Below are 27,711 nucleotides of genomic sequence, written 5' to 3'. Positions count from 1 at the left end.
ATCAAAAAACTGTTGGACTCTCACGAATTGGCCAGTGTGTGCGCCAAGTACCTTCATTTTTGTAACATATTTTCTATAGCAGCAATGCAGTTCCAATTTCATATATTCAATGTTTGCATATTATAGCATTTCAGAGTGCAGTTGTATGTTCCTGGTTATACTGAATAGTCGTTACAGCTTGCTCATGTTCACACTTGTCTTATTCTGTTTGGAGGTGCCGGTTAATTTTTTTTATATTTGTAGTACATCTATTTATTAGATCTAAGCCTTAAGACATGAACTATTTAGGTAAAAGTTATGGGTCCATAGTACCTGTTTTTAAGCAATGTTACATATTCTTTTTTCCTACTGTAAGCTCCATTTCTGTGGTGCCACCACTTAACACTCTCTTCAAAGCAGTGGACCTGTAACTAGGCTGGGAAGTCTTCCACAACTTTACACTATACTATACTCCAATTAGTTGGCAGCTCTGTTTCACATGCCCACTACTCTGTTATGTCGGTCATCACTTAACTAGAGAGAAGTGACCGGCTCTCACTTTCTGCAGTCCATCCTAGGTTCTCAGCTGCAGGAGACATACTTTCCGTAAAAATGGCAGTAAATGGTAAATTAAGAAGAAGTGAGACCCAGCACTTTTGAAAGTTTTTGAGGGCTAAAATAACATCACTTTTAGAGTTTGCTCACACTAACGTATAAAAAAAAATTGGTCCCATTCTCATCCAGAAGAGTGGGACAATTTTTTTCTCACTTGTTATCCATGTGCAATCTGTTTTTTTTTCTCAGCCGCTGTTAATCTTTTACTGGGCCATTTACAGTTTCCTATGCTATATAATTATTATTATCATGGATTCCAAGGTGCTGTACATGAGAAGGAGTTACAATCAAAATACAGATATCACTTACAGTAAATGAACTAAGAATGACAGACTGGTACACAGGAGACAGGACCCTGCTCTTGCTGGCTTACATTCTAAAGGAGGATGGGAAAGGAGACAGTAGGTTGGGGGTTGCAGTTGCTCCAGTGGTGTTGACGTGGCAGCACGGACATTGCAGGCTGTAAGCTTTCCTGAAGAAATGGGTTTTAAGGTTCTGTCTGAAGGATCCAAATGCGATAGATAATTGGACATGTTGAGGCACAGAATTCCAAAGGATGGGGGATATTCGAGAGAAGTCTTGGAGGCGAGAGGGTGAAGAATGAATGAGTGTGGAGGAGAGAAAGGAGGTCTTAGGAGGACCGGAGATTATGTGAGGGAAGATATCGGGAGATTAGTTCGGAGATGTATGGAGGAGACAGGTTATGGATAGCTTTGTAGGTCAGTGTAAGTAGTTTGAACTAGATACACTGGGGAATTCGGAGACAATGAAGGGAAAGGGGAAGAAGGGGAGAAGCGGAGGAGTCGTGAGGAAAGAGATGGATTAGTCGGGCAGCAGAGTTAAGGACAGACTGGAGAGATGCAAGAGTGTTAGCAGGTAGGTCACAGAGGAGAATGTTTCAGTAGTCGAGGCGGTAGATGATGAGGGCATGCACAAGCATTTTAGTAGAATGAGGGTTGAGGAAAGGACGGATTCTGCAAATATTTTTGAGCTTGGATGTGCGGTTTTAAGTACAGGCAGAGTAAAGGGTTACTCCGACACAGTGGATTTCCGGTACAGGGAATGCGTGATGTCATTTATTGAGGTAGATAGATCAGGTAGAGAAGATACGTGAGATGGAGGAAAGATAATTAGTTCAGATTTGTCCACCTTGAGCTTGTGGAAGCGGGAGGAGAAGTAAGATATGGAAGATAGACACTCCAGGATTCTGGACAGCAGAGAGATGACGTGTGGGCTAGAGAGGTAGATCTGAGTGTCATCAGCATTATAGGTGGTAGCCATGGGACTCTATGTGCTGTCTCAGGCCAATGGCATAGATGGAGAAGAGTAGGGGTCCTAGGACAGAACATTGAGGGACACCAACAGAGAGAAGGCAGGATGAGGATGTAGTGTGGGAGTGAGAGACGCTAAATGTGCAGTTGGAAAGGTATGAAGAGATGCAGAATAGGGCAAGGTCTTTCATGTCTTTCTGTAGTAGGAAGCAGTGGTGAACTGTGTCAAAGGCAGAGGAGAGGTCTAGAAGGGAACTGTCTATGACATTTGGCTGCAAGCAAGTCATTTTTGATCAGGGCAGTTTTTTTGCAGTAATTTTAATCAATGCAGTTTCATTGGGGCAAAATCTAGATTGTAGGTAGTCGAAGAGCAAATTAGACGAGTGGTGAGAGGAAAGTTCAGCATGAATATGCTGCTCAAGGAGTTTGGAAATTAATGGGAGCAGCGATATCGGGCGACAGCTGGACATAGGGGTCGGGTCAAGGGATGGGTTTTTAAGAGTAGGAGTGATTGTGACATGTTTGAAAGCAGAAGGGAAGGTACTAGAAGTTAGTGACAGAATGAAGAGATGGGTTAGAGATGGGATAAGTGTGATAGTGAGGTTGGGGAGGAAGTGAGATGGGATGGGGTCAAGTTCACAAGTGGTGATATGTGATTTGGAGAGGAGATGAATAAGCTCTCCTTCAGTTACGTTGGGGGAAGGGCATTGGTCTGGTATATAAAGGGGTTGTGGTGGTCGAACAATAAAAACTTGCCTTGTTTTTTCAATCTTACTTATGAAGTATGTGGCAAAGTCCTCAAAAGAGATCAGGGAGGTCAGAGGGGGAAGTGGAGGGCAGAGGAGGGAGTTGAAAGTGTTGAATAACTGTTGTTTGGGGTTGTAGGATAAGGAAGATGCAAGGATTGTGAAGTAGGCCTGTTTAGCAGAGGTGAGGGCTGATTTGAATACGAGTGTTACTTGTTTGAATGTGGTGAAGTCGTCTTTCGAATATATTTTGTTCCAACGCTGCGCCGCAACCCTGGACACTTGCCAAAGCTTTTTAGTGAGGTAATTATGCCAGAGTGGCATTGTAGAAAGCATTGACACTATCTCTATGAGGAGTGAGGATATGGATGCCAGTGGTAGAATAGAGTCAAAGAGTGTGTGTGAGTGTCTAGATGTGCGAGATTTCTGCAGGGGTTGTGCTAGTTGTTAGACATGGGTGACAGGTGTGGAGGACAGAGATGACAAAGTGAATAGATGGTGGTCAGATAGGGGGAGAGGGGAGGTTTTGAGGTTAGATAGGGAGCAGAGATGGGTGAAGATAAGGTCTAATGTATGTCTGTCTGTGTAAGTGGCTGAGGATGACCACTGAGTAAAGGTACCGTCACATTAAGCGACGCTGCAGCGATATAGACAATGATGCCGATCGCTGCAGCATCGCTGTTTCGTCGTTGTGTGGTCGCTGGAGAGCTGTCACACAGACAGCTTTCCAGCGACCAACGATGCCGAAGTCCCCGGGTAACCAGGGTAAACATCGGGTTACTAAGCGTAGGGCCGCGCTTAGTAACCCGATGTTTACCCTGGTTACCAGTGTAAATGTAAAAAAAAAAAACCACTACATACTTACATTCCAGTGTCTGTCGCGTTCCCCGGCGTCCGCTTCCCTGCACTGTGTAAGCGCCGGCCGTAAAGCAGAGCGGTGACGTCACCGCTGTGCTCTGCTTTACGGCCGGCCAGCGCTGACACAGTGCAGGGAAGCGGACGCCGGGGGACGCCACAGACACCGGAATGTAAGTATGTAGTGTTTGGTTTTTTTTACATTTACAATGGTAACCAGGGTAAATATCGGGTTACTAAGCGCGGCCCTGCGCTTAGTAACCCGATGTTTACCCTGGTTACCAGTGAAGACATCGCTGAATCAGCATCACACACGCCGACTCAGCGATGTCAGCGGGTGATCCAGCGACGAAATAAGGTGCTGGCCTTCTAGCTCCGACCAACGATGTCACAGCAGGATCCAGATCGCTGCTGCGTGTCAAACACAACGATATCGCTATCCAGGACGCTGCAACGTCACGGATCGCTATCGTTATCGTTGTTAAGTTGTTCAGTGTGAAGGTACCTTAAGTCCTAAAGATGAAGTAAGTGACAGGAGTTTGGAGGCTGCTGACTGGCGGGTGTCAGAGGAGATGTTGATTTCACCCCTGATGATGGTGGGAATGTCAGCAGAGTGAAAGTGAAGAAGCTATGTGGACACTTGGTCAATAAAGACAGTGGCTTGGCATGGAGGTCAGTATATGATGGAGACTTGGAGGTTGGATGGAGAGTAGATATGGACAGAGGATAAAGGAGGGTAGAGGTGAGATTGGGTTGAAGGTTCAGTTGGTTGTATGGAGAAGCCCCACTCCTCCACCATGTCTGTTGCAAGGGCGAGGAATGTGGGTGAAGTGGAAGCCACCATTGCCCAGCACAACAGGGGAGGCCGAGTTAGAGGGTGTAAGCCACATTTTGGTGAGGCCCTGGAACATAAATTAGGAGAGGTAAAGAGGTTATGGATCACATGGAACTTATTGCAGACTGAGTGGGCATTCTAGAGTGCTCCAGAGAGGTGGAGCAGAGGGGGTGGGCATCACGGGCATGGGTTTTACGTAGGAAAGATTGCGGTAGTTCATATTAGGCTGGAAGCGATAGGGAGGGGGAATTAATGGGAAGGATCAGCTGTGGGGGTCCAGGATTGGGAGATATGTCGCCAGCAGTGAGGAGAAGCAGAGAGGGAGAGCAGGTGGGAGAAGGAGAGTGGCTGGCTTGTTTTACATTTTAGTAGGATAGATCTGAGGTTGAGGAGCAGGTTGGTAGATGAACTCAGCCGGGGAGGTAAGAGGGAAAGAGAGATGATTATTTGTTCAGAGGGTGCTGGGGTTTGGGAACGGCAAAGGAAAGTGAGTATTAGTGCAGCAGAAACTGTAAAGCTAAGTACATTTAAGTAATGGTTACTTGTACCTTCTGGTCACTTTTGGTCCATTTCTGTCATATTTATGCTATACACTTAAGGGGAACCTGTCCCCCCCCCTAGACGTGAGGCATCTGTATTAGGGGAAAAAGACCTGCCCCCCTGGCGATTTCGAGGTATGAGGGACAAACTTCAAAAACGATTATTGCAGCAGTGCCAGGGACCCGGACTAAAAGAGCCACCTTGTCAGAATACAGCATTAGTGCAGCACAAGGTGGCTCTTTTAGTTACAAACGCCTGGGGAGGGTGACAGGTTCCCTTAAGGAGCCACACTTGATGGAGCCATACGGAATTGCTATGTATCATACTCCATATCAGACACCATACTGATGGTCTGTAATGCATTCAACATACTCCATATCAGACACCATACTGATGGTCTGTAATGCATGCAATTTTTTTTCTTGCACTGTACCGATTTCAGAATGAAATTGCGATACATTCATTTTTCTCATTCATAACTGAGAAAAAATGTGCAGATCTGCAGTGCCTCATTGAATAACATTAGTCAGAATGCAATGCAATTTTTTTTTTTATCAGATTGCACTACACTACACTATGTTCCAAATTATTACGCAAATGACGTTTTTCTCAGATTTTCCTAAATGGTCTGTGTAAATGACAGTCAGTCTAATAAAAGTCATCACCCGTTAGAGTATACATCAAATTTTATTGAAGAAACCTCCCAATTATAACAGTATAATCTCCAAAATGAATAAAAACTCAAGATGCACTGTTCCAAATTATTAGGCACAGTAGAATTTCTAAACACTTGATATGTTTTAAAGAAATTAAAATGCTCATTTGTTGAACTTGCAGCATTAGGAGGTCACATTCACTGAACAAAAAAGCTATTTAACTCCAAAACATCCTAACAGGCCAAGTTACATGTTAACATAGGAACTCTTCTTTGATATCACCTTCACAATTCTTGCATCCATTGTACTTGTGAGTTTTTGGAGAGTTTCTGCTTGTATTTCTTTGCATGAAGTCAGAATAGCCTCCCAGAGCTGCTGTTTTGATGTGAACTGCCTCCCACCCTCATAGATCTTTTGCTTGATGATACTCCAAAGGTTCTCTATAGGGTTGAGGTCAGGGGAAGATGGTAGGCACACCATGAGTTTATCTCCTTTTATGCCCATAGCAGCCAATGACTCAGAGGTATTCTTCGCCGCATGAGATGGGGCATTGTCATGCATGAAGATGATTTAGCTCCTGAAGGCACGTTTCTGCTTTTTATACCATGGAAGAAAGTTGTCAGTCAGAAACTATATACTTTGCAGAGGTCATTTTCACACTTTCAGGAACCTTAAAGGGCCCTATCAGCTGTTTCCCCATGATTCTGGACCAAAACATGACTCCTCCACCTCCTTGCTGATGTCGCAGCCTTGTTAGGACATGGTGGCTATCCACCAACCATCCACTACTCCATCCATCTGGACCATCCAGGGTTGCTCATCACTCATCAGTAAACAAGACTGTTTGAAAATTAGTCTTCATGTATGTCTGGGCCCACTGCAAACGTTTCTGCTTGTGAACATTGTTTAGGGGTGGCCGAATAGTAGGTTTATGCACCACAGCAAGCCTTTGAAAGATCCTACACCTTGGGTTTTGTTGGACTCCAGAGGCACCAGCAGCTTCAAATAACGGTTTGCTGCTTTGTAATGGTATTTTGGCAGCTGCTCTCTTAATCCAATGAATTTGTCTGGCAGAAACCTCTGCACTCTGTTTCAGTCACAAATCTCTTCATAGTATGATGATCACTCTTAAGTTTTCGTGAAATAGCTAATGTTTTCATGCCTTGTCCAAGGCCTTGCAATATTTAACACTTTTCAGCAGCAGAAAGATCCTTTTTATTTTCCATATTGTTTGAAACCTGTGGCCTGCTTAATAATGTGGAACATCATTTTTAAGTAGTTTTCCTTTAATTTGAATCACCTGGAAAAATAATTATCACATGTGTTTAAGATTGATTTCAGTGATCCATTGAGCCCTGAGACACAATACCATCCACAAGTTTATTTGAAAAGCAAAACAATTAAATCTTTATGACACTTAAATCCAATTTGAATAATAATTTGGAACACAGTGTAGTCCGATTCATACGCTAATGTGAGCGAAATCTAAATGAACCAAATTGCTGACTGCCTATTTAACATAACAATCCCACAAATATCAAGTTGGGTAAAAGTACAGTGAACATCCAACATTATTTAAAAAGTTTTGTAAGGCCGGCGTCACACTCAGCGTAGGGAAATACTGTCCGTATTTTCCAGGCGTAATACACAGAAATGATCCCAAAGCAGTATTCCGTATGTCATCCCTAGGCAGGGTGTGTCTGCGTATTTTACGCATGTTAACCTCCGTATGTAATCCTTATGGCATCCGTACTGCGTTTTTTTCTTGCAACCTTGCAAAATGGACATATAATTAATCAATGGGCTCAAATATTCGTGAAAACATATATACAGTCTATATATATATATATATATATATATATATATATATATATATATATGTATATATATATATGTCATTGGGATACTTATATATATATATATATATATATATATATATATATATATATATTTATATTTATTTATTTATATTTCATACAGCGCTAGATAGCAGCAAAGCCGGTAATTCAATTGCATTTGCCGGCTTTTGCTATCTCCTTATCAAACCCGACAGGATATGAGACATGGTTTACATACAGTAAACCATTTCATATCCATTTTTTTTTACATATTCCTCACTAATAATGTTAGTAAAGTCTGTGTGCAAAATTTGGGGGCTCTAGCTGTTAAAATAAAAGGTTAAAACACGGAAAAAACTGGCGTGGGCCCGCGCAATTTTCTCCGCCAGAGTGGGAAAGCCGGTGACTGAGGGCAGATATTAATAGCCTAGAGAGGGACCATGGTTATTGCCCCCCCCCGTCCCCGGCTAAAAACATCTGCCACCAGCCACCCCAGAAACGACACATCTGTAAGATGTGCCTATTCTGGCACTTAGGCTCTCTCTTCCCACTCCTGTGTAGCGGTGGCATATGGGGTAATTAAGGGTTAATGTCACCTTGCTATTGTCAGATGACATTAAGCCAGGTTAATAATGGAGAGGTGTCAATAAGACACCTATCCATTATTAATCCAATAATATTAAAGGGTTAATAATACACACACACATTAAGAGTAAAGTACTTTATTGAAATAAAAACACAGCGCTCAGTCACGTCCCACGCTGTACATCCATCTGAAGGGGTTAAATAATTTTACAGCCAGGAGCCTGCTAATGCAGCTGTGCTCCTGACTGTAAAAACTGGGGAATGAATTGAAAGCAGGGGAACGTAGCATCGCAGACTTGCGGTGCTGCGCCCCCTGCTGGTATAAACGCATATGAACTCTAGCGTAGGAATTTTTCTGACTATTTTCTCACACTAGAGTTCATATGAGTTTATGCTAGTAGGGGGCACAGCACCGCAAGTCTCTGACGCTACGTTCCCCTGCTTTCAATTCTCTGTGCGCAGCATATCATCTGCATGCGCAAACACATGCTAAAACGCATTCAAAGGCATGGCTATGCTGCATTTTTATCCACATCAGCTTACGCATGATTCCAAAAAATGTTGCGTGTGCATGCGTTTGTATGCGTTTTTGCAGGCATTTGCTTTTTTCAGCGCATGCGTATGAATTTTCAAATAATTTTGTTATGCTGCAAATGCTGTTCCAGGAGAATTGCCTTGACAACAGCCACACCCAATGGGAGTGTCTCATGGGGAATCTGTATATATAGACCCTACACAGATGAAATCCTCATATTTTGCTGCAAGATGGATCTTGACATGGAGAGCTTCTATCGTAATCTGGATTTGGAATTGAAATTGGCTTTTGACTTTGCTGTGGATTGTGAAGAAGAAAGAAGAAGAGCAAGATGGAGAAGACGTCGTCGTCACTACTGGCAACACCCATCGTTGAAGTCCAAGAGAGCCGTGGAGCCTACCAGTCGTTGTACACCAAGTTGTGTGAAAACACGGAGTTTTTCGAATACACGAGGATGTCGGAACAGATCTTTGATGAATTGCTGCAATGTGTCCAAGGATCCATCACCAGGCAGGACACACAACTACGTCGAGCAATTCCTGCTGAGGAATGTCTGTTGGTGACCCTGATGTACGTAATTTTGAAAAATAAACACGTCGTTTGTATTATTATTATAACAGCCATGTACTGATTTTTTTTTCCATTTTCTGTTCAGCAGATTCCTGGCTACCGGAGAGACCTTAAGATCTCTACATTTTCAATTCCAGATTGGAGTGTCCACCCTTTCTGGGATTGTTGGAGACACCTGCTGTGCTTTATGTGACTTTCTGCAAGCAAATTCCTCCCCCAACCCACAACTGAATTCTGGTTGAAAAATGCAGCAAAATTCAATTAAATTTGTAATTTTCCAAACTGTGTGGGGGCTGTGGATGGCAAACACATTCGGATTGTGAAACCTGTTGGAAGTGGATCCGAGTATTTCAATTACAAAAAATACTTTGTAATTTGTTGCCGTTGATGTTGGCTCATTTAGATGAGGAAATGACTCACAGACTTTCAAAAAATCTGACATGGGCTAACGTTTGTATGTTAATAATTTTAATATTGCACCGCCACAACCTCTTCCGAACACTGATGGACCTCCAATGCCGTTTGTTGTGGTTGGGGATGAGACGTTTCACATGTGTGCCAACCTCATAAAACTGTACTTGAGTCGGGACTTGAATCACACCAAAAGGATTTTCAACTACCGACTGACAAGGGCACGAAGAACTGTGGAGGGTGCCTTGGTTTGCTGGCATCAATCTAAAAACTGAGACAATTGATGATGTGGTCAAAGCGTGTGTTGTGATGCACAACTACATCCTGGCAAAAGAGCGACAACAATTAGAACTTGACGCACTTTGCAGGATTACTGTGATCACCCTTTGAGGACTACAGTGGAAGTTGCCCAGATGATGGATAACTTTGCTGCTTACTTTGTTTCGGATACTGGACATCTTGCATGGCCGCCACATGATCCTGCCCCATCTTTCTCCATCCTGCCTCATGATCCTGCACCATGTGTCTCCATCCTGCCCCATTATTCTGCACTATCTGTCTCCATCCTGACTCATCTGTCTCCATCCTGACCAATGATCCTGCCCCATCTGTCTCCATTCTGCCCAATCTGTTTTCATCCTGCCCCATGTTCCTGCCTCATCTGTCTCCATCCTGCCCCAAGTTCCTGCCTCATCTGTCTCCATCCTGCTCCATGATCCTGCACCATGTGTCTCCATCCTGCCCCAAGATCCTGCACCATCTGTCTCCATCCTGCCCTATGATCTTGTCTCATCTGTCTCCATCCTGCCCCAAGTTCCTGCCTCATCTGTCTCCATCCTGCTCCATGATCCTGCACCATGTGTCTCCATCCTGCCCCAAGATCCTGCACCATCTGTCTCCATCCTGCCCTATGATCTTGTCTCATCTGTCTCCATCCTGCCCCATCTGTCTCCATTCTGCCCCATCTGTCTCCATCCTGCCCCATGATCCTACCCCATCTGTCTCCATCCTGCCCCATGTTCCTGCCCCATCTGTCTCCATCCTGCCCCAAGATCCTGCACCATCTGTCTCCATCCTGCCCTATGATCCTGTCTCATCTGTCTCCATCCTGCCCCATGATCCTACCCCATCTGTCTCCATCCTGCCCCATGTTCCTGCCCCATCTGTCTCCATCCTGCCCTATGATCCTGCATCATGTGTCTCCATCCTGCCACATGATCTTGCCCCATCTGTCTCCATTCTGCCCCATGATCCTGCACCATGTGTCTTCATCCTTCCCCATTATCCTGCCTCATCTGTCTCCATCCGGTCCCATGATCCCGCACCATGTGTCTCTATTCTGCCCCATGATCCCGCACCATGTCTTCATTCTGCCCCATTATCCTGCCCCATCTGTCTCCATCCTGCCCCATGATCCTGCTCCATCTGTCTCCATCCTGCCCCATGTTCCTGCCCCATCTGTCTCCATCCTGCCCTATGATCCTGCACCATGTGTCTCCATCCTGCCACATGATCTTGCCCCATCTGTCTCCATCCGGCCCCATGATCCCGCATCATGTGTCTTCATCCTGCCCCATGATCCTGCACCATGTGTCTTCATCCTGCCCCATCTGTCTTCATCCTGCCCCATTATCCTGCCCCTTCTGTCTCCATCCTGCCCCATCTGTCTCCATCCTGCCCCATCTGTCTCCATCCTGCCCCATCTGTCTCCATCCTGCCCCATCTGTCTCCATTCTGCCCAATCTGTCTTCATCCTGCCCCATGTTCCTGCCTCATATGTCTCCATCCTGCCCCATCTGTCTCCATCCGGTCCCATCTGTCTCCATCCTTCACCATGATCCTGCACCATGTCACATAGTGCAGAATCATGGGGCAGGATGGAGACACATGGTCCAAATATCTCCATCCTGCCGCCCAAACATATTGTGGCTTCCCACTTTCAATAATAATAATAAAAAAAATTCTTCTTTCCCTGCCGAGGTCCAACGGCGACGTCCCCTCCATCCATTTCAAGCGCATACTCACCAGCGAATGACAATGACGCTGATGTCAGCTGCCAGCCTCCAATTGCCTGGCAGATTTTAACTATTGCCGTGCGGGCCCGCATGGTAATAGATTTTAACTGAACTTATGTCTCGGATACCCTCTGCTCACCAGGCCCCATACGCCAGTGTGGGCAGTAATGTCATGATGGAGGCCCTGCTAAAACGAGAAAGGTTTATTCTTATTTAATCTCAGATATTGAGAAAAACATGCATATGCGTCTTTCTATATAGTGTATGTAAACTTCTGTTTTCAACAGTTCATCATGATGCTCTCAGATTACATAGTACAATCCCGCTAACAGTTTATCTTTAAGAGATTTGTTATACCCTGATATTCCCTGACTACTAAAATAATGGTTTTGAACATTTTTTTAAACTAAAGAGTCACTATTTTATTGAAGAGTTAAAATAAAACAAACAAAAACTAATATCAGTGTCTCATCAATTATACCATTCTTTTAATATGTTACATCACATTCTTAAAAGTAATTAATAATGCTTCATTCATCTCCACTCTCTGTATTAAGTCAGGGCTATTTAAAATGCAAAAAGACATTCCATTCCGTGAAGTATAAAATATTGGGGAGTATAGGGCCATGTGCAATTATATTAGACTAAGACACCTCAGATTTTAGATGTAAGAAAAATAAGACTCTAAACCTGCCTTGTTATTATACATATTTAGCGCTCTTTTCCAAGCTATACAAAGACAATATAGAGCTGTTAGAGTACTCGAATGGGAATATGGCTAAAAACAAAAAGCCAACACCGGACTTTCTAGCAAATTGACATTATGCAGGTTTCTATAGGATGAAGTCTCCGTTTACTCCTTTACTGCTGCTGCACAGTAATGTCAGGAAGCCACATAGGTTTTCACACTGAAGGATTATATTTCACATGCAGAGGCTGCAGGAAAGAAGACCATCTGTATGTGAAATTTGATTCTTCATTGTCTTATGCTGTAATGACAGGAGGCTGTTTTGCTAATGTTAACTTCCGACATCAATATACAGGTGGAGTACAGCTTCCCCTTATCACCCTCTGGCCACAAAGCCCTACCAATTAGGAGAGCATCCAGAAGATAACGACACAGACCCTCTCAGATCACCCCCCAGCAGAGAACGGCACTGTGGACCTTATGAATGCCACCCCAGTCTCATGGCCATAAAAATAGCGTAAACTTGGAACAGTAAAGGTAGACATATCCTGGAAATATTTATCAAGAATAGAATTTACTCCCGCATTTGGGTATCCAAACGCAAACAGTTTTCATATTGTATTCATCAAGATATACAGCTCTGGCAAGAATTAAGAGACCACTGTAAAATTTTCAGTTTGTCTGATTTTTCTCTTTCTAAGTATATTTTTTAGTAAAATGTAAGTTCTTCTTTTATTCTATAAACTACTGACAATTAGTGTTGAGCATTCCGATACCGCAAGTATCGGGTATCGGCCGATACTTGCGGTATCGGAATTCTGATACCGAGATCCGATACTTTTGTGGTATCGGGAATCGGTATCGGGATTAATATCAATGTGTAAAAGAAAGAATTAAAATAAAAAATAGGGATATACTTACCTCTCCGGCGGCCCCTGGACTTTACCGCCGTAACCGGGAGCCGTTGTACCTAAGAATGCGCGCTTGAAGGGCCTTAGATGATGTCACGGCGCTCTGATTGGTCCGTAGCGGTCGCGTGACCGCTACGCGACCAATCACAACGCCGTGACGTCACCTAAGGTATTTCAAGCGCTTGAGAGCTGCGCGCCGCAGCAAGGGAGCTGAGAGCAGAGCGGCGGGGAACTCACCGGGTAGCAAACAGGACCTGAACCACGTGACAGGGTAGGAGGTGGTCGAGGGCAGCGCCAGATGCCCGGGTGCAGAGGAGACGATATACACTGGAGAGTAGTTAAACGTGCCAAGATCAAAACCAGGAGATAACAAAGTAACAAAGGGGTGAGACGAAGGGATAGTCAGAAAGGGAGCCAAAGGTCGGAAAACCAGCAGAGTAAAGCATGGAGAGCAAAACAAGCAAATGCAACTGAGCACACACTCAAGGGGTCAGACACACAGACTAAACGAAAGTATAGCTGACAGGGAATCCTAATCTGAGGTGTGTATAAATACCCCTCCCAGATCCAAAGAGAGGCCAGCAATATTAACCCTGAGAGGGCAGGACATGAACCATGTCCTATACCATGACAGATAGTCACAAGTCATCAATCAAAGAAGAACTGCTTACATTTTTGTGCCAGAAGCAGTGTGAAAGATTGGTGAAAAGCCTGCCAAGATGCATGAAAGCTGTGACTAAAAATCATAGTTATTCCACAAAATATTGATTTCTGAACTTTTCCTGAGTTAAAACATTAGTTTTGTTGTTTATGAACTTGATTTCTTTGCATTATTTGAGGTCTAAAAGTACTGTGTTTTTTTTTTTTAATTTTGACCATTTCTCCTTTTCAGAAAAAAAATAAAAAATTTATTGCTTGGAAATTCGGAGACATGTTGTCAGTAGTTTATAGAATAAAAGAACAATTTATATTTTACTTAAAAATATACAGTACAGATCAAACGTTTGGACACACCTTCTCATTTAAAGATTTTTCTGTATTTTCATGACTATGAAAATTGTACATTCACACTGAAGGCATCAAAACTATGAATTAACACATGTGGAATTATGTACTTAACAAAAAAGTGTGAAACAACTGAAATTATGTCTTATATTCTAGGTTCTTCAAAGTAGCCACCTTTTGCTTTGATGACTGCTTTGCACACTCTTGGCATTCTCTTGATGAGCTTCAAGAGGTAGTCACCAGGAATGGTTTTCACTTCACAGGTGTGCCCTGTCAGGTTAAATAAGTGGGATTTCTTGCCTTATAAATGGGGTTGGGACCATCAGTTGTGTTGTGCAGAAGTCTGGTGGATACACAGCTGAAAGTTCTACTGAATAGACTGTTAGAATTTGCATTATGGCAAGAAAAAAGCAGCTAAGTAAAGAAAAACGAATGACCATCATTACTTTAAGAAATGAAGGTCAGTCAGTCCGAAAAATTGGGAAAACTTTGAAAGTGTCCCCAAGTGCAGTGGCAAAAAACATCAAGCGCTACAAAGAAACTGGCTCACATGAGGACCACCCCAGGAAAGGAAGACCAAGAGTCACCTCTGCTTCTGAGAATAAGTTTATCCGAGTCACCAGCCTCAGAAATCGTAGGTTAACAGCAGATCAGATTAGAGATCAGGTCAATGCCACACAGAGTTCTAGCAGCAGATACATCTCTACAACAACTGTTAAGAGGAGACTTTGTGCAGCAGGTCTTCATGGTAAAATAGCTGCTAGGAAACCACTTCTAAGGACAGGCAACAAGCAGAAGAGACTTGTTTGGGCTAAAGAACACAAGGAATGGACATTAGACCAGTGGAAATCTATGCTTTGGTCTGATGAGTCCAAATTTGAGATATTTGGTTCCAACCACCGTGTCTTTGTGCGACGCAGAAAAGGTGAACGGATGGACTCTACATGTCTGGTTCCCACCGTGAAGCATGGAGGAGGAGGTGTGATGGTGTGGGGGTGCTTTGCTGGTGACACTGTTGGGGATTTATTCAAAATTGAAGGCATACTGAACCAGCATGGCTAACCACAGCATCTTGCAGCGGCATGCTATTCCATCCGGTTTGCGTTTAGTTGGACCATCATTTATTTTTCAACAGGACAATGACCCAACACACCTCCAGGCTGTGTAAGGGCTATTTGACCAGGAAGGAGAGTGATGGAGTGCTACGCCAGATGACCTGGCCTCCACAGTCACCAGACCTGAACCCAATCGAGATGGTTTGGGGTGAGCTGGACCGCATAGTGAAGGCAAAAGCGCCAACAAGTGCTAAGCATCTCTGGGAACTCCTTCAAGATTGTTAGAAGACCATTTCCGGTGACAACCTCTTGAAGCTCATTAAGAGAATACCAAGAGTGTGCAAAGCAGTCATCAAAGCAAAACATGGCTACTTTGAAGAACCTAGAATATAAGACATAATTTCAGTTGTTTCACACTTTTTTGTTAAGTATATAATTCCACATGTGTTAATTCATAGTTTTGATGCCTTCAGTGTGAATGTACAATTTTCATAGTTACGAAAATACAGAAAAATCTTTAAATGAGAAGGTGTGTCCAAACTTTTGATCTGTACTGTACCTATAGAGAAAAATCAGACAAATTGAACATTTTGCCGTGGTCTCTTAATTTTTGCCAGAGCTGTATATGTATATAGATATCAGTAATAGAAACTGATGGTTTGAGCATAAAATAGAGAAAAGTTTGACATTTTTTAAATATTTTATAATTATTCACTGAATACGACCCAAATCAATAATGAACAGATCCTTACAAAATATGTATAACCACAACAATATGGAGAAAAAATGGATCATGCAAATAAAAACATGGCACATTCTGATTGAAGAATTGTTAAAAACTGTGATCTATTTTATTATGTTTTTTAACAATTCTTCAATAAAAATGTGCCATGTTTTTATTTGAATGATCCATTTTTTTCTCCATATTGTTGTGGTTATACCTTTTTAGACTATTTCATGATGCTGTATATCACTAAAGTGTATTCAAAAGTGATAAATATAATGTTTTTGGAACATACTGTAATACATCTTGTGAAAACAAGGCATATAGAGCTTATTACTCAGAATAGTTGGTATAGAATTGTTGCCAATAGAATTTCTTTAATGCAAATTGGAACATTACACATTGGTATAAAGACCATGGATTATACTACACACCACAGTTTTTTGGTTAAAATAATAAAAAAAAATAGGATAGTAAATGCCCAAAATGTTCTCAACCGTCTGTACACCTGATGTGTTTTATGGAAAATTCCGCAATACTTCTTGGATATGGAAAATTCCAAAAATCTATAAATATTGATCATAGATCTGGGACATTATAAGGGCCTGTGCACACGTTGCAGATTTGTCACTTTTTTTTCTGCACAAATTTGCCACAAAAATTGAAGGGTTTCTTGATGCCAGCAATGTGAATGAGATGAAGTCTCAGGCACACAATGCAAATTTGTGACTAGCAGATTTGGTGCAGGAAATAAGCTGCAGCATGTCAATTCTTTCAGCGTTTTTGCTGAAGATTTCACTAATACTAATGAATGAAGAAGAATCTGCAACAAAAACATAAAAAAATACATAAAAAGCACAGTAAAATATGCCTATTTTACACAGCGTTTTCCTGCCAAAAGATGGATAAATGGTGCAGAATTTCCGCACCAAATACTTAACGTTTGCACATACATTAAATGTAGCATATGAGGTCAAGAGAGAAGGTCAGACATATGTATGCTGGCACCCCTGGTTGTGATAGAGATATATATACATTTATATAGGAATGGAGTGATGAATATAGCGATCATATAATTTATATCATTATTGTTTATGATTTTTTTCCCTTTATTTCCAAATAGACGTGGGTGAGTTAGAAGGAATTTTGTATTTGTCCTTTTAGAACTGCAATTTTTATGGTATGGATTTATTTTTAACATAAATATAAATGTTTAAACTGAAACAAAATGCTTTTAAAGATATTTCACTGTTTTAACTTTTCTGTATAATTTGTAAAAGTTTAAATACATTTGCAAGAGGTGAGTTCTCATAATGCCCTGGTGGAATTAAGAAATTAATTTTAAACATGGATGTACAAGAAAATATTTGTAAACATTTGCATTAACTTTATATTTTACACTGATTAAGTTTTATGTATATTTGTGTCTATCTATATTACCCTGGAATGTTACATTTAAAATTAACATACATTTTTCTTTAGATTTACTTGCTACTGCTATTACTAATAGTCCAATATCTTGTTATAGAGATAGGTATAGACTGACCCACAGGATATAATAAATGACCTATAATGATGTAGACGGCGACTGGTCTAAGATTCTACATTCTGTAAACATTTGCATATTTCAATAATCAGCGCAAATGTTTGTTCACAATACATAGATGATATGAAAAGAACAGGGAAGCTACAGTATACAAGATGTTCAGATCATATACATATGGCTGTGTTGAAATCTGTTCTTTTGGTTTTGAAGGGTACAAGAAAAAAAAGAAAAAAAGAATGCAGCGCTCGCTCCCTGTGATCTTGACTACTTGATGACATTGCCGCAGATACTGTGTATTTCTGTCAACAACATCATTAGCTGAGCCCCTCAATTTCAGAGTAAATAAAGGCATCTGGGTCTGCAGCTCAGCACTGTTAGCATATTTAAACCTCATACATAGATGAATTTGCAGTGGACCGCATTTGCATATTAATGAAGATCTAATTGCTCTTTGCAGTCAGTTTTCTAGCAAATGGCTCTACTACTGTTTGCACAAAAAAAAATGTTGTTGTCTGAACAGATTAGAAACCGTGTAACGTGTCTCGTTATATGGAAAGTGGTGATGCAGGAAATCATTTGTATCTCTTTTACAAAAGAGCCTTAGGGGTTAATATGCTTCGGGACACCTTGATTATATACGGGCAAAATAGGTGCACATAGAATACAGATTCAGATTCTAATTAAGAACACTTGTTATAGTAGAATTGTTAAAATGTATAATATAGCATTACAAAAGATAAATAGACATAAAGATTATGGTTCAGAATGGAGTTAACCTTTTAACAGACAAGTAGTAGTTTCGAAGAACATAACCTAAATTGCTGCAATTTGAATGGATGAGCAAAACTTCCGAGTTACATCCACCCCGGAGCTGAAATGTCTGTGTCACTTTATGTTACTAATGATTTTTAACAGTCGGAGAGCTTTAATGGTAATAAAGACTCCCATTTACTTTGAAGTTTGGGGTTTTCTGAATGTGGATTCCTCTAAGTAAGCCTGGCTTTTTGCCACTGATGAAAATGCAATTTAACAGAAATACAATTTAGACAGTAGAAATAAAATGTGACTGAAGTTGATACAGTAATATATATAATCCCAAAAAATGGGGACTGTTGAGAAAATGTCTGAACGAATGTAATAACCAATTCTGCCACTTTGTGTCACATGAACACGCCTCCGCTAGCAGTATAAAAACTATATAATATATAGTTATAAACTAGTTTGCTGCTACATTGTGCAGGAATGTTTAGCTCATAACCCAAACGTTTTGTAAAACGTCCTCTTTAACAGCCGTACGGCAAATATTAGTACTCGAGTAGAGATAACAAGTTGATATACTAGTATTGTCCATTTAGTTTGAAGGGAATCTGTCTCCAGGTTTTTGCTATGGAACCTGAGAGCAGAATGGACAGAAACCCTGATTCCAGTGATGTGTCACTTACTGGGCTGATTGCTGCAGTTTTGATAAAATCAGTTTTCTCGCTTACAGATCTAGCAGTTCTCTGAATGCTGAGTTCTGAATAACCAAGCTCACATCACTGATTGGCAGCTTTCTGTTTTCTTTGGCAAGAAGTAACTGACACATCCCTGGAATCAGCCAGCGTCTCTGCCCTTACATTGTATAGCTCATAGATTAAATAGCAAAAATATGCGGATAGATGAACTTTAAATCCACATAGATCGGCAATGTATGTCAACTCACAAGTAAGAACATATTTAAAATATTAATTTCTATAATTTAAACTTTGTAAACAATATATATTTCCACAAGTTTAGGCCCCGGGCAAACACTAGTTGTTTGTCTTGAATTTTCTCACTAATTTTCAACAAACCCTGAGATCAAGAGAACGCAAAACTGTCAAAAGATTTCACAATATAAAATGCATTCATTAATAAATAGATCTCTTAGACTTGTACTTATTTTATAGGAGTTGTCCACTACAAGGCCAACCCCACCTCATTCCTAAAGTAAAAACACCTATGCTCACCTCCGGACTTGGCGCCGTTCATGCCGTGTCGGCACGCGCGTTCCTGGGGCTCACGTGAGGTTGTTATGTTACCTGACCCTGCGCCCGATCAGCCCTGACTTCTCTGTCCCTGCCTTTGGATGTAGTGAACATCAACAGGAAACCAGGGCTGCGGCTGCACTCTGACTTCCTCTTGATGGTGTATTTGTCCAAAGCCGGGGACAGTGACGCCAGCACTGATGTAAGAACCTCACATAAGCACCGGGAACGCAAGTGCCGACACCGCATGAATGGCGACGAAACCGGAGGCGAGCATAGGTGTTTTTAATTTAACGGGGCCAAACATGAGGAATGAGAAGAGGCTGTCCAAGTAATGGACAACCACTTCAATATGTTATATTTTTAGTTATCAACTTACAGATAATATAAAAAATAGGAATAAAATCATTTTTTTTTTCAATTTCAGTAAAAAGATTTCTTTCCATACATCCAGAGGCCTTAATTTTCTCCTGGAGAAATATTGTTACACATGATATTAAGTGAATAAAGTACCTGTCAAATAGAGGGAAAACAGTCCATCCTAAAGAATTCTGAAGTTCAATCTCTTGTTCATTATTGGATATCACATGACCACGCTGATTATTACTTGAATGAGGCACGTATCCAGCAGCCATACCCAATACTTGAACTAGAAGCACACTGTTATCATCCAAATAAGGATGAAGCACCTACAGAGTAGAAATGTAAAGATTAATGAAAAATAATAAACACAGAAAAAGTAAAAAGTAATCCTCAAACATTGCAAAGTCCTTGAGGATAAATTGCAAAACAACTTCTAGAACTGGGCTTTTGACATACAAGGCAACATTGTAAATAATACTATATAGACATATTAGTTCCCTCTTAAAGGGAACCTGTCATGTCCCTAAATACTATTGACCTGCTCATATGGGGTTAATCTGCAGGTTACTAAAGTTCTAAAGCTGCATAGTCGCCACAGAGAAAGCGCAGCTACCTGGAGGAAATTACCTTTATTCCACTTGACAGCCTCCAGCTTTCAGTCATAGAGGGGTGGCCGGCGTGATTTCAGTCACTGCTCAGTAGTTAGTGAGCAGTGGCAGTAACCAGTAACCACACCCCAGCACTGAGAGACAGGGGGTTCTACAATTGTATGTGCAGAGACAGCAGTCAGTCAAGATGCCAGCATATGCTTATAGCCCCGTTTCTCACTGTATACTGAGCTGTGACTGAAGCTGGATGCTGCCGGGTGGAATACAGATGCGGTAATTTCCTTTCGGTAGCCAAGCTTTCAATATGGGGGCTTCACAGTTTTGGAACGGCTCAATATTCCAACACAATCTGGTTTTCTCTAGAGGTGGAACTAAAACTGGCATACGTACATCTTAAGGAATCTTAATATATTGCAATCATGTTATATAGCACTGTACTTCCAATTGCTCATTTAGCCTTTCTACCCAGCTAATTCTTCTCTTTTCCATTAGGTTCATGGCAACACATGATTTGAAACAGAACTAGCTTAATTTTTATAAATTATGTAGAAACATGAAGTCACTTTTCCCTGTATGACTCATGAGTCACTGCAAAAGTCTCTAGCAGGGTTGTGGGGGAAATGATAAAAACAAGGACAAGAGACTTTCTGTTTGTACATAGAGCAGAGAAAAACAGAAGAATTAGCTGGGTAGAAAGACAAAATGAGCAATTGTAAGTATACAGTGTTATATAATATGATGATTGAAATATAATAAGAGGATAAAAACTTTTGCTTCTTTAACCCCTTAATCCCATATGATGTACTATACCGTCAAGGTGACCTGGGACTTAATTCCCAGTGACGGGATAGTACGTCATATGCGATCCGATCGCGGCCGGGTGTCAGTTGACTATCGCAGCTGACATCCGGCACTATGTGCCAGGAGTGGTCACGGACAAACATGATCGCAGTGTTCCGGCGGTACAGGGAAGCATCGCGCAGGGAGTGGGCTCCCTGCGTGCTTCCCTGAGACGATCGGTACAAGGCGATGTGCTCACCTTGTATCGAGCGTCTCCTCCCTGCAAGCCCCGGATCCAAAATAGCCGCGGGGCTACTTTCAGGTCCTGCAGGGAGGTGGCTTACCAAGTGCCTGCTCAGAGCAGGCACTGGTAAGCCAGGAGCAGGGCACGCCAGATCGCTGATCTGACACAGTGCTCTGCAAAGTACACTGTACAAGTACAGTGATGTCCCCCCTGGGAAAAAGTAAAAAAAAAAATTTTAATTGAGTAAAAAAAAAAAAAAAAATCCTAAATAAAGAGAAAAAAATATATATTGCTCCCATAAATACATTTCTTTATCTAAATAAAAAAACAAACAATAAAAGTACACATATTTAGTATCGCCGCGTCCGTAACGACCCGACCTATAAAACTGGCCCACTAGTTAACCCCTTCAGTGAACACCGTGAAAAAAAAAAAAACAAGGCAAAAAACAACGCTTTATTATCATACCGCCGAACAAAAAGTGGAATAACACGCGATCAAAAAGACGAATATAAATAACCATGGTACCGCTGAAAACGTCATCTTGTCCCGCACAAAACGAGCCACCATACAGCATCATCAGCAAAAAAATAAAAAAGTTATAGTCCTCAGAATAAAGCGATGCAAAAATAATTTTTTCTATAAAATAGTTTTTATCGTATAAAAGCGCCAAAACATAAAAAAATTATGTAAATGAGGTATCGCCATAATCGTACTGACCTGAAGAATAAAACTGCTTTATCCATTTTACCAAACTGGGAATGGTATAAACGCCCCCCCCCCCCAAAAGAAATTCATGAATAGCTGGTTATTGGTCATTCTGCCTCACAAAAATCAGAATAAAAAGCGATCAAAAAATGTCACATGCCCAAAAAAGGTACCAATAAAAACGTCAACTCGTCCCGCAAAAAACAAGACCTCGCATGACTCTGTGGACCAAAATATGGAAAAATTATAGGTCTCAAAATGTGGTAATGCAAAAAATATTTTTTGCAATAAAAAGCGTCTTTTAGTGTGTGACAGCTGCCAATCATAAAAATCCGCTAAAAAAACCGCTATAAAGGTAAATCAAACCCCCCTTCATCACCCCCTTAGTTAGGGAAACATAAAAAAATTAAAAAAATGTATTTATTTCCATTTTCCCATTAGGGCTAGGGTTAGGGCTAGGGTTAGGGCTAGGGTTAGGGTTGGGGCTAGGGTTAGGGCTAGGGTTAGGGTTAGGGCTAGGGTTGAGGGTTAGGGCTAGGGTTAGGGCTAGGGTTAGGGTTGGGGCCAGGGTTGGGGCTAGGGTTAGGGCTACAGTTAGGGTTAGGGCTACAGTTAGGGTTGGGGCTAAAGTTAGGGTTAGGGCTGGGGCTAAAGTTAGGGTTAGGGCTGGGGCTAAAGTTAAGGTTAGGGCTACAGTTAGGGTTGTGTAATAATTATAGGGGATAACTCAGGAGACTCTTTGCGTGGAACAAGACAACTACAGGACACAGTTTTATAAGTGGTAAAGTCTATATTATCACACGGTGATTCAAACAGGTGCAGAGAGAAACTCAAGTCCACAACACTTGGTGCAAATATCAAATGCAGCTCGTCAGTCGATAGGAAACTTCAGAGGAAAATGCAATCACGCAGAAAGTCTATGAAGCACAGTTATTCTTGAGGATACTTGACACGAATAAGTCCTTGTCTTAGTCCAAACACAGATAGATATGCTTATAAGGCAGTTCAAATCATATCTTAGCTCAACCAGGGAGGCCTGGTTAAGAGTCTCGGGTTTTTGCAGAGCAGCAAAGCTTACATGTCCAGCAAATGCAGATGGAAGTAAACACGAGCAGCAGATGAAGGAGGATTACTGGAACTGGTGTATGCAGCAGTAACTCAGAGCAGAGTAGCAGGATCACCACACAGGTTCACAGGAGCAGGTATATTGCCAGGGAGTAATCAGAGGTCAGGCGCTGGATGCAAGGCAGAATACTCTAGCACAGACTGAAGGCTGGGGTGGAGTTTTATAGCAGGAAGACACAGTGCACATGAGACCAAAGACGCCATCTTGGAAAAGGGCAGTAATAATGCACAAAAGGTAAAAAATGTTCAGAGTCCTGACATTACTCCCTCCTTAGAAGTGGCCTCAGGACGATCCTGGACCTGGTTTCTCAGGGAATCTCTGATGAAAACAAGAAATCTTCTGTTGGGCATTTATGTTTTCCACAGGTTCCCAAGAGTCTTCCTCAGGGGGATATCCCTGCCATCTTATTAGATATTGGAGCCCATTCCTGCGAATCCTGGAATCAATAATTCCCTCCACCACAAATTGTTCTTGCCCATCAATCACCATAGGCTGCGGAGGTGGCACAACACATCCCTGGAAGGTATTAGGAGATACAGGCTTTAGTAAAGATACATGAAAAACTGGGTGTACCTTCATAGTCCTAGGCAGCTTCAGCCGGCAGGCCACAGAGCTCACAATACCGTTGATCTTGAAAGGGCCAATGAATTTCTGTCCAAGTTTCTGTGAAGGAACGTTTAACTTCAGATTCTTAGTTGCTAACCCCACGGAATCTCCTACCTTGAACATGGGTGCAGGTTTACGGAATCTATCAGCCAATCTCTTATAACGTTCTTGAGCTGTGGTCAGGGATTCCTTCAGAACCTCCAGATTTTGTCTCATCGCAGTCAGCCTTTCCTCCACTGCCGGAACCGGAGAATTAATTGGAGACCAAGGTAAAATAAACGGATGATAACCCAGATTGGCAAAGAAAGGTGTAAATTTAGTGGAGGCGCTCTGAGAATTATTATATGAAAATTCGGCTAATGGCAGCAACTCCAACCAATCATCCTGGAGATGGCTGACATAGCATCTTAGATATTGTTCCAGCGTCTGGTTGGTACGCTCAGTCTGACGATGTGCCTGGGGATGGTAAGTGGAAGAGAGACAGACATTAATATTGAGTGCAGAGCAAAACCCCTTCCAGAATCTTGAAGTGAACTGCACTCCACAGTCAGAGATGATCTCATCCGGAACCCCATGCAACCGAAAGACATTCTGTATAACCAAGTTCACTGTATCTTTAGCTGAGGGGAGGCCGGTGCATGGAACAAAATGAGCAGCTTTAGTCAGGCGATCAACTACCACCATGATTGTATTCATGTCCCCCGATGTAGGCAGCTCGACAATAAAGTCCATTGATATAGACCCCCAAGGGCGGGACGGAACAGGTAATGGTTGTAGAAGACCCGTAGGTGCCACATGAGGAGTCTTGTAACGGGCACATACCTCGCAAGAGAGAACATAGTCCTTCATATCCTTCAGGCAAGTTGGCCACCAGAAGAATCGGCTCAGGAACTCTTGTGTCTTCTGTACCCCCCTGTGACCAGCCAACTTGGAGTCATGTACCAACTTGAGGATCTGCAGACGGACAACCTCAGGGATGTAGATACGTCGATCTCTGAACCACATGCCACCCTTAAAGACAAGATCAATATCCACAGGTGGGTTGGCCAGAAATACATCACCGTCATAGGCCTCCCTGCACTCCTTCCACAAGTCCTGATCGTGGATAACTCAGATGAAATTGGCATCAGATAGAATGGTCTTGGACGGGGCTCCAGGTACGGAATCTGCAGCATGGATTCGGGATAAAGCATCAGCCTTCCCATTACGAGAACCTGGACAGTACGAGATAACAAAGTTAAATTGATTTAAAAATAAGTTCCAATGAGCCTGACGAGGAGAAAGACATCTAGCGGATCTAAGGAACTCTAAATTGTGATGGTCAGTTAGCACTATGATCTGTTGTGCAGCTCCTTGCAGATGATGCCTCCATTCTTTGAAAGCCGCAATAATAGCCAGTGTCGGGGTCGTAACGACAATATACCCTCATTCACCAGTCATTCCAAATTAAACTATAAGCATGTGGTACCAGGTAAGAATGAGTCAGACAGGTAGCTGGTTCAATCTCAGTGCATGCTCATGTGACTATATGTGTCAGCCACGGTCATAGCAACTGAACTTTATTTTCCAAATACACGGTACTAAAAAGGAATGCAATAGGCGGGGTTTAAGCAGTATACGTCTAGTGTTCAATCCCTTTCTGATTCGTCGGACGTCTTCTGGTGGATTCCTCCTCTTCTTTACATTTCCAAGTTTCGATTTCAGAAGAAGTGAAACTTAACCTTTCAGATTCTAAACTGAAGTGAAGAATGAACACTGGCAGCCATCTTTAATACAGTTACATTTGCATTAGCAAGGGAAAACTTATTGTTTCACAGTATAAGATATATAAAAGTACAAAAGGTATATAAGAAAATATATTTTCACCTTGACACCAGCAATTCCTTGTCTCCCACGTCGTAATTCTCCTCTGCTGAGGTTAGTCTATGGGAAAAGAAAGCACAAGGATGTAGCAGACCCTTCTCTCCAGTTCTTTGGGAGAGAATAGCCCCCAAAGCATTATCAGAAGCGTCCACCTCCACAATGAATGAAAGTGTTGGATCTGGGTGTATCAACAGCGGTGCTGATGTGAAACAGATCTTAAGCCGATCGAAAGCTTCTTGAGCCTGTGATGACCACTTAAAGGGCTTTTCCTTCTTTGTCAAGGAAGTAATGGGACGGACAATATCAGAAAAATTTCGAATGAAGCGTCTGTAGAAATTTGCAAAACCAATAAAACATTGGACCTCCTTAACGTTCTTGGGTACCGGCCAGTCAAGGATAGCCTGAATCTTACCAGATTCCATGTTCAGCCCCTGGGGAGAGATGATATAACCTAAGAACTGTATCTCAGAATGATGGAACTCGCATTTCTCTGGCTTGATATACAGATGGTTCTCTTTCAGACGTCTTAAAACAGCTTTGACATGTTCTTCATGTTCCTGTAGAGAGTCAGAAAAGATTAGAATATCGTCCAAATAGATCACCACAAACTTGTCCAATAAATCTCTGAAAAAGTCATTAGCAAGGTGTTGAAACGTTGCAGGGGCATTACAAAGCCCGAAGGGCATCACGAGATATTCAAAGTGTCCATACCGGCATCGGAATGCTGTCTTACACTCATCCCCTGGACGAATACGCACCAAATTATAAGCCCCACAAAGATCCAGTTTAGAGAACACCTTAGCATAGCGGACTCTTTCCAGTAATTCGGGAATCAGAGGCAAAGGGTAACGGTTTCGTACGATTACCTTATTGAGTTCCCGATAGTCAACACAGGGTCTCAGGGTCCCATCCTTCTTTTTTACAAAAAATATAGGTGCCCCTGCTGGTGAGGAAGAAGAACGTATGAAGCCTTTGGCCAGATTTTCATCAATATACTCCTTTAAGGCTTGAAGCTCAGGTGCCGCCAAAGGGTATATGTTACCAAAAGGAATAGCTGCCCCAGGAAGCAGCTCAATGGGACAGTGTGGAGGAAGCTGATCTGCATTCTTCTTGTCACAGATGTCAGAGAACTCTTTATATGCTGGAGGTAAAGAAAATACCTGTACATGTGATTTCGTAGCCGTGGACTCAGGGACAGCTTCTGTTAACGCTGAGTTGCTCCTTGTTGGAAAGATAATCTCCTTGGTCTCCCAGTTGATAATTGGGTTCTGAGAACGCAACCAAGGAATGCCTAAAATCACAGGAAAATGAGGAGAAGAAATTAGCAAGAAAGAAAGTTGCTCCTGATGATTAGGCTCCAACAAAATTTCAAGGGGTACGGTCTCCTGATCCACAGGCCCAGAGATTAGAGGTGACCCGTCCACTGTTTCCATGGTAATTCGAGAGGCTCTTTTCTGAATTTCAATACCATATTCCTTGGCAAATGCGATATCCATGAAATTGCCACCTGCACCAGAGTCAATCATAGCTGCACTGGAAATCCACTGTCCTGAACACTGGATCTTAATAGGGAGAGAACAGTGAGAGTTCTCCTTCAGCTCCTTGGGGGGTGAAGTAATAGAAAGTGAATGGAATAAAGCGTTTAAAGGCAGGCTACATTCAGAGATGTCAGATTCATCATCACAGTTGTCATACTCCCCTACTGCTGCTAGCACCTTGTTAGGCCATCTAGGACACTTAGGACAATTGATCAAGAAGTGGTCAGACTGGCCGCAGTAGAAACATAGACTTTCACGAAGGCGATGCTCCCGGCGCTCATTGATCTCGCGCCCCTGAACGGAATAAATTTGCATGGGCACCTGCTCCACCTCCCGAGAGGTTTTACCTGCAGGCTCTTTGGAAGGAAGGGAAAAGTTAGAAATACGGTTATATGCAGAAAATTTCTCCTGCCTATGCTCAGTAAGGCGAATGTCTATGCGCACACAATGCTGTATAAAAGTCTCTAGCTCTTGTGGTGACTCAGAGTG

General features: G+C 42.2%; 1 protein-coding gene across 1 annotated transcript in view; it reads right to left on the bottom strand.

Moving 5' to 3' along the window:
* Positions 1–27,711, bottom strand: part of LOC143818269 (uncharacterized) — a 233,134-nt gene that overhangs the window by 194,316 nt on the left and 11,107 nt on the right. Inside the window, exon 4 of the mRNA XM_077299626.1 lies at positions 19,900–20,075. Within this exon, the coding sequence (XP_077155741.1) occupies positions 19,900–20,075 (176 nt within the window). The remainder of the gene's footprint in view (positions 1–19,899; positions 20,076–27,711) is intronic.

This window comes from Ranitomeya variabilis, chromosome 3 (assembly GCF_051348905.1).
Source record: "Ranitomeya variabilis isolate aRanVar5 chromosome 3, aRanVar5.hap1, whole genome shotgun sequence".
Lineage (NCBI taxonomy): Eukaryota > Metazoa > Chordata > Amphibia > Anura > Dendrobatidae > Ranitomeya > Ranitomeya variabilis.
Note: the sequence above shows the minus strand (reverse complement) of the source record. Positions and strands in the feature narration are given on the sequence as shown.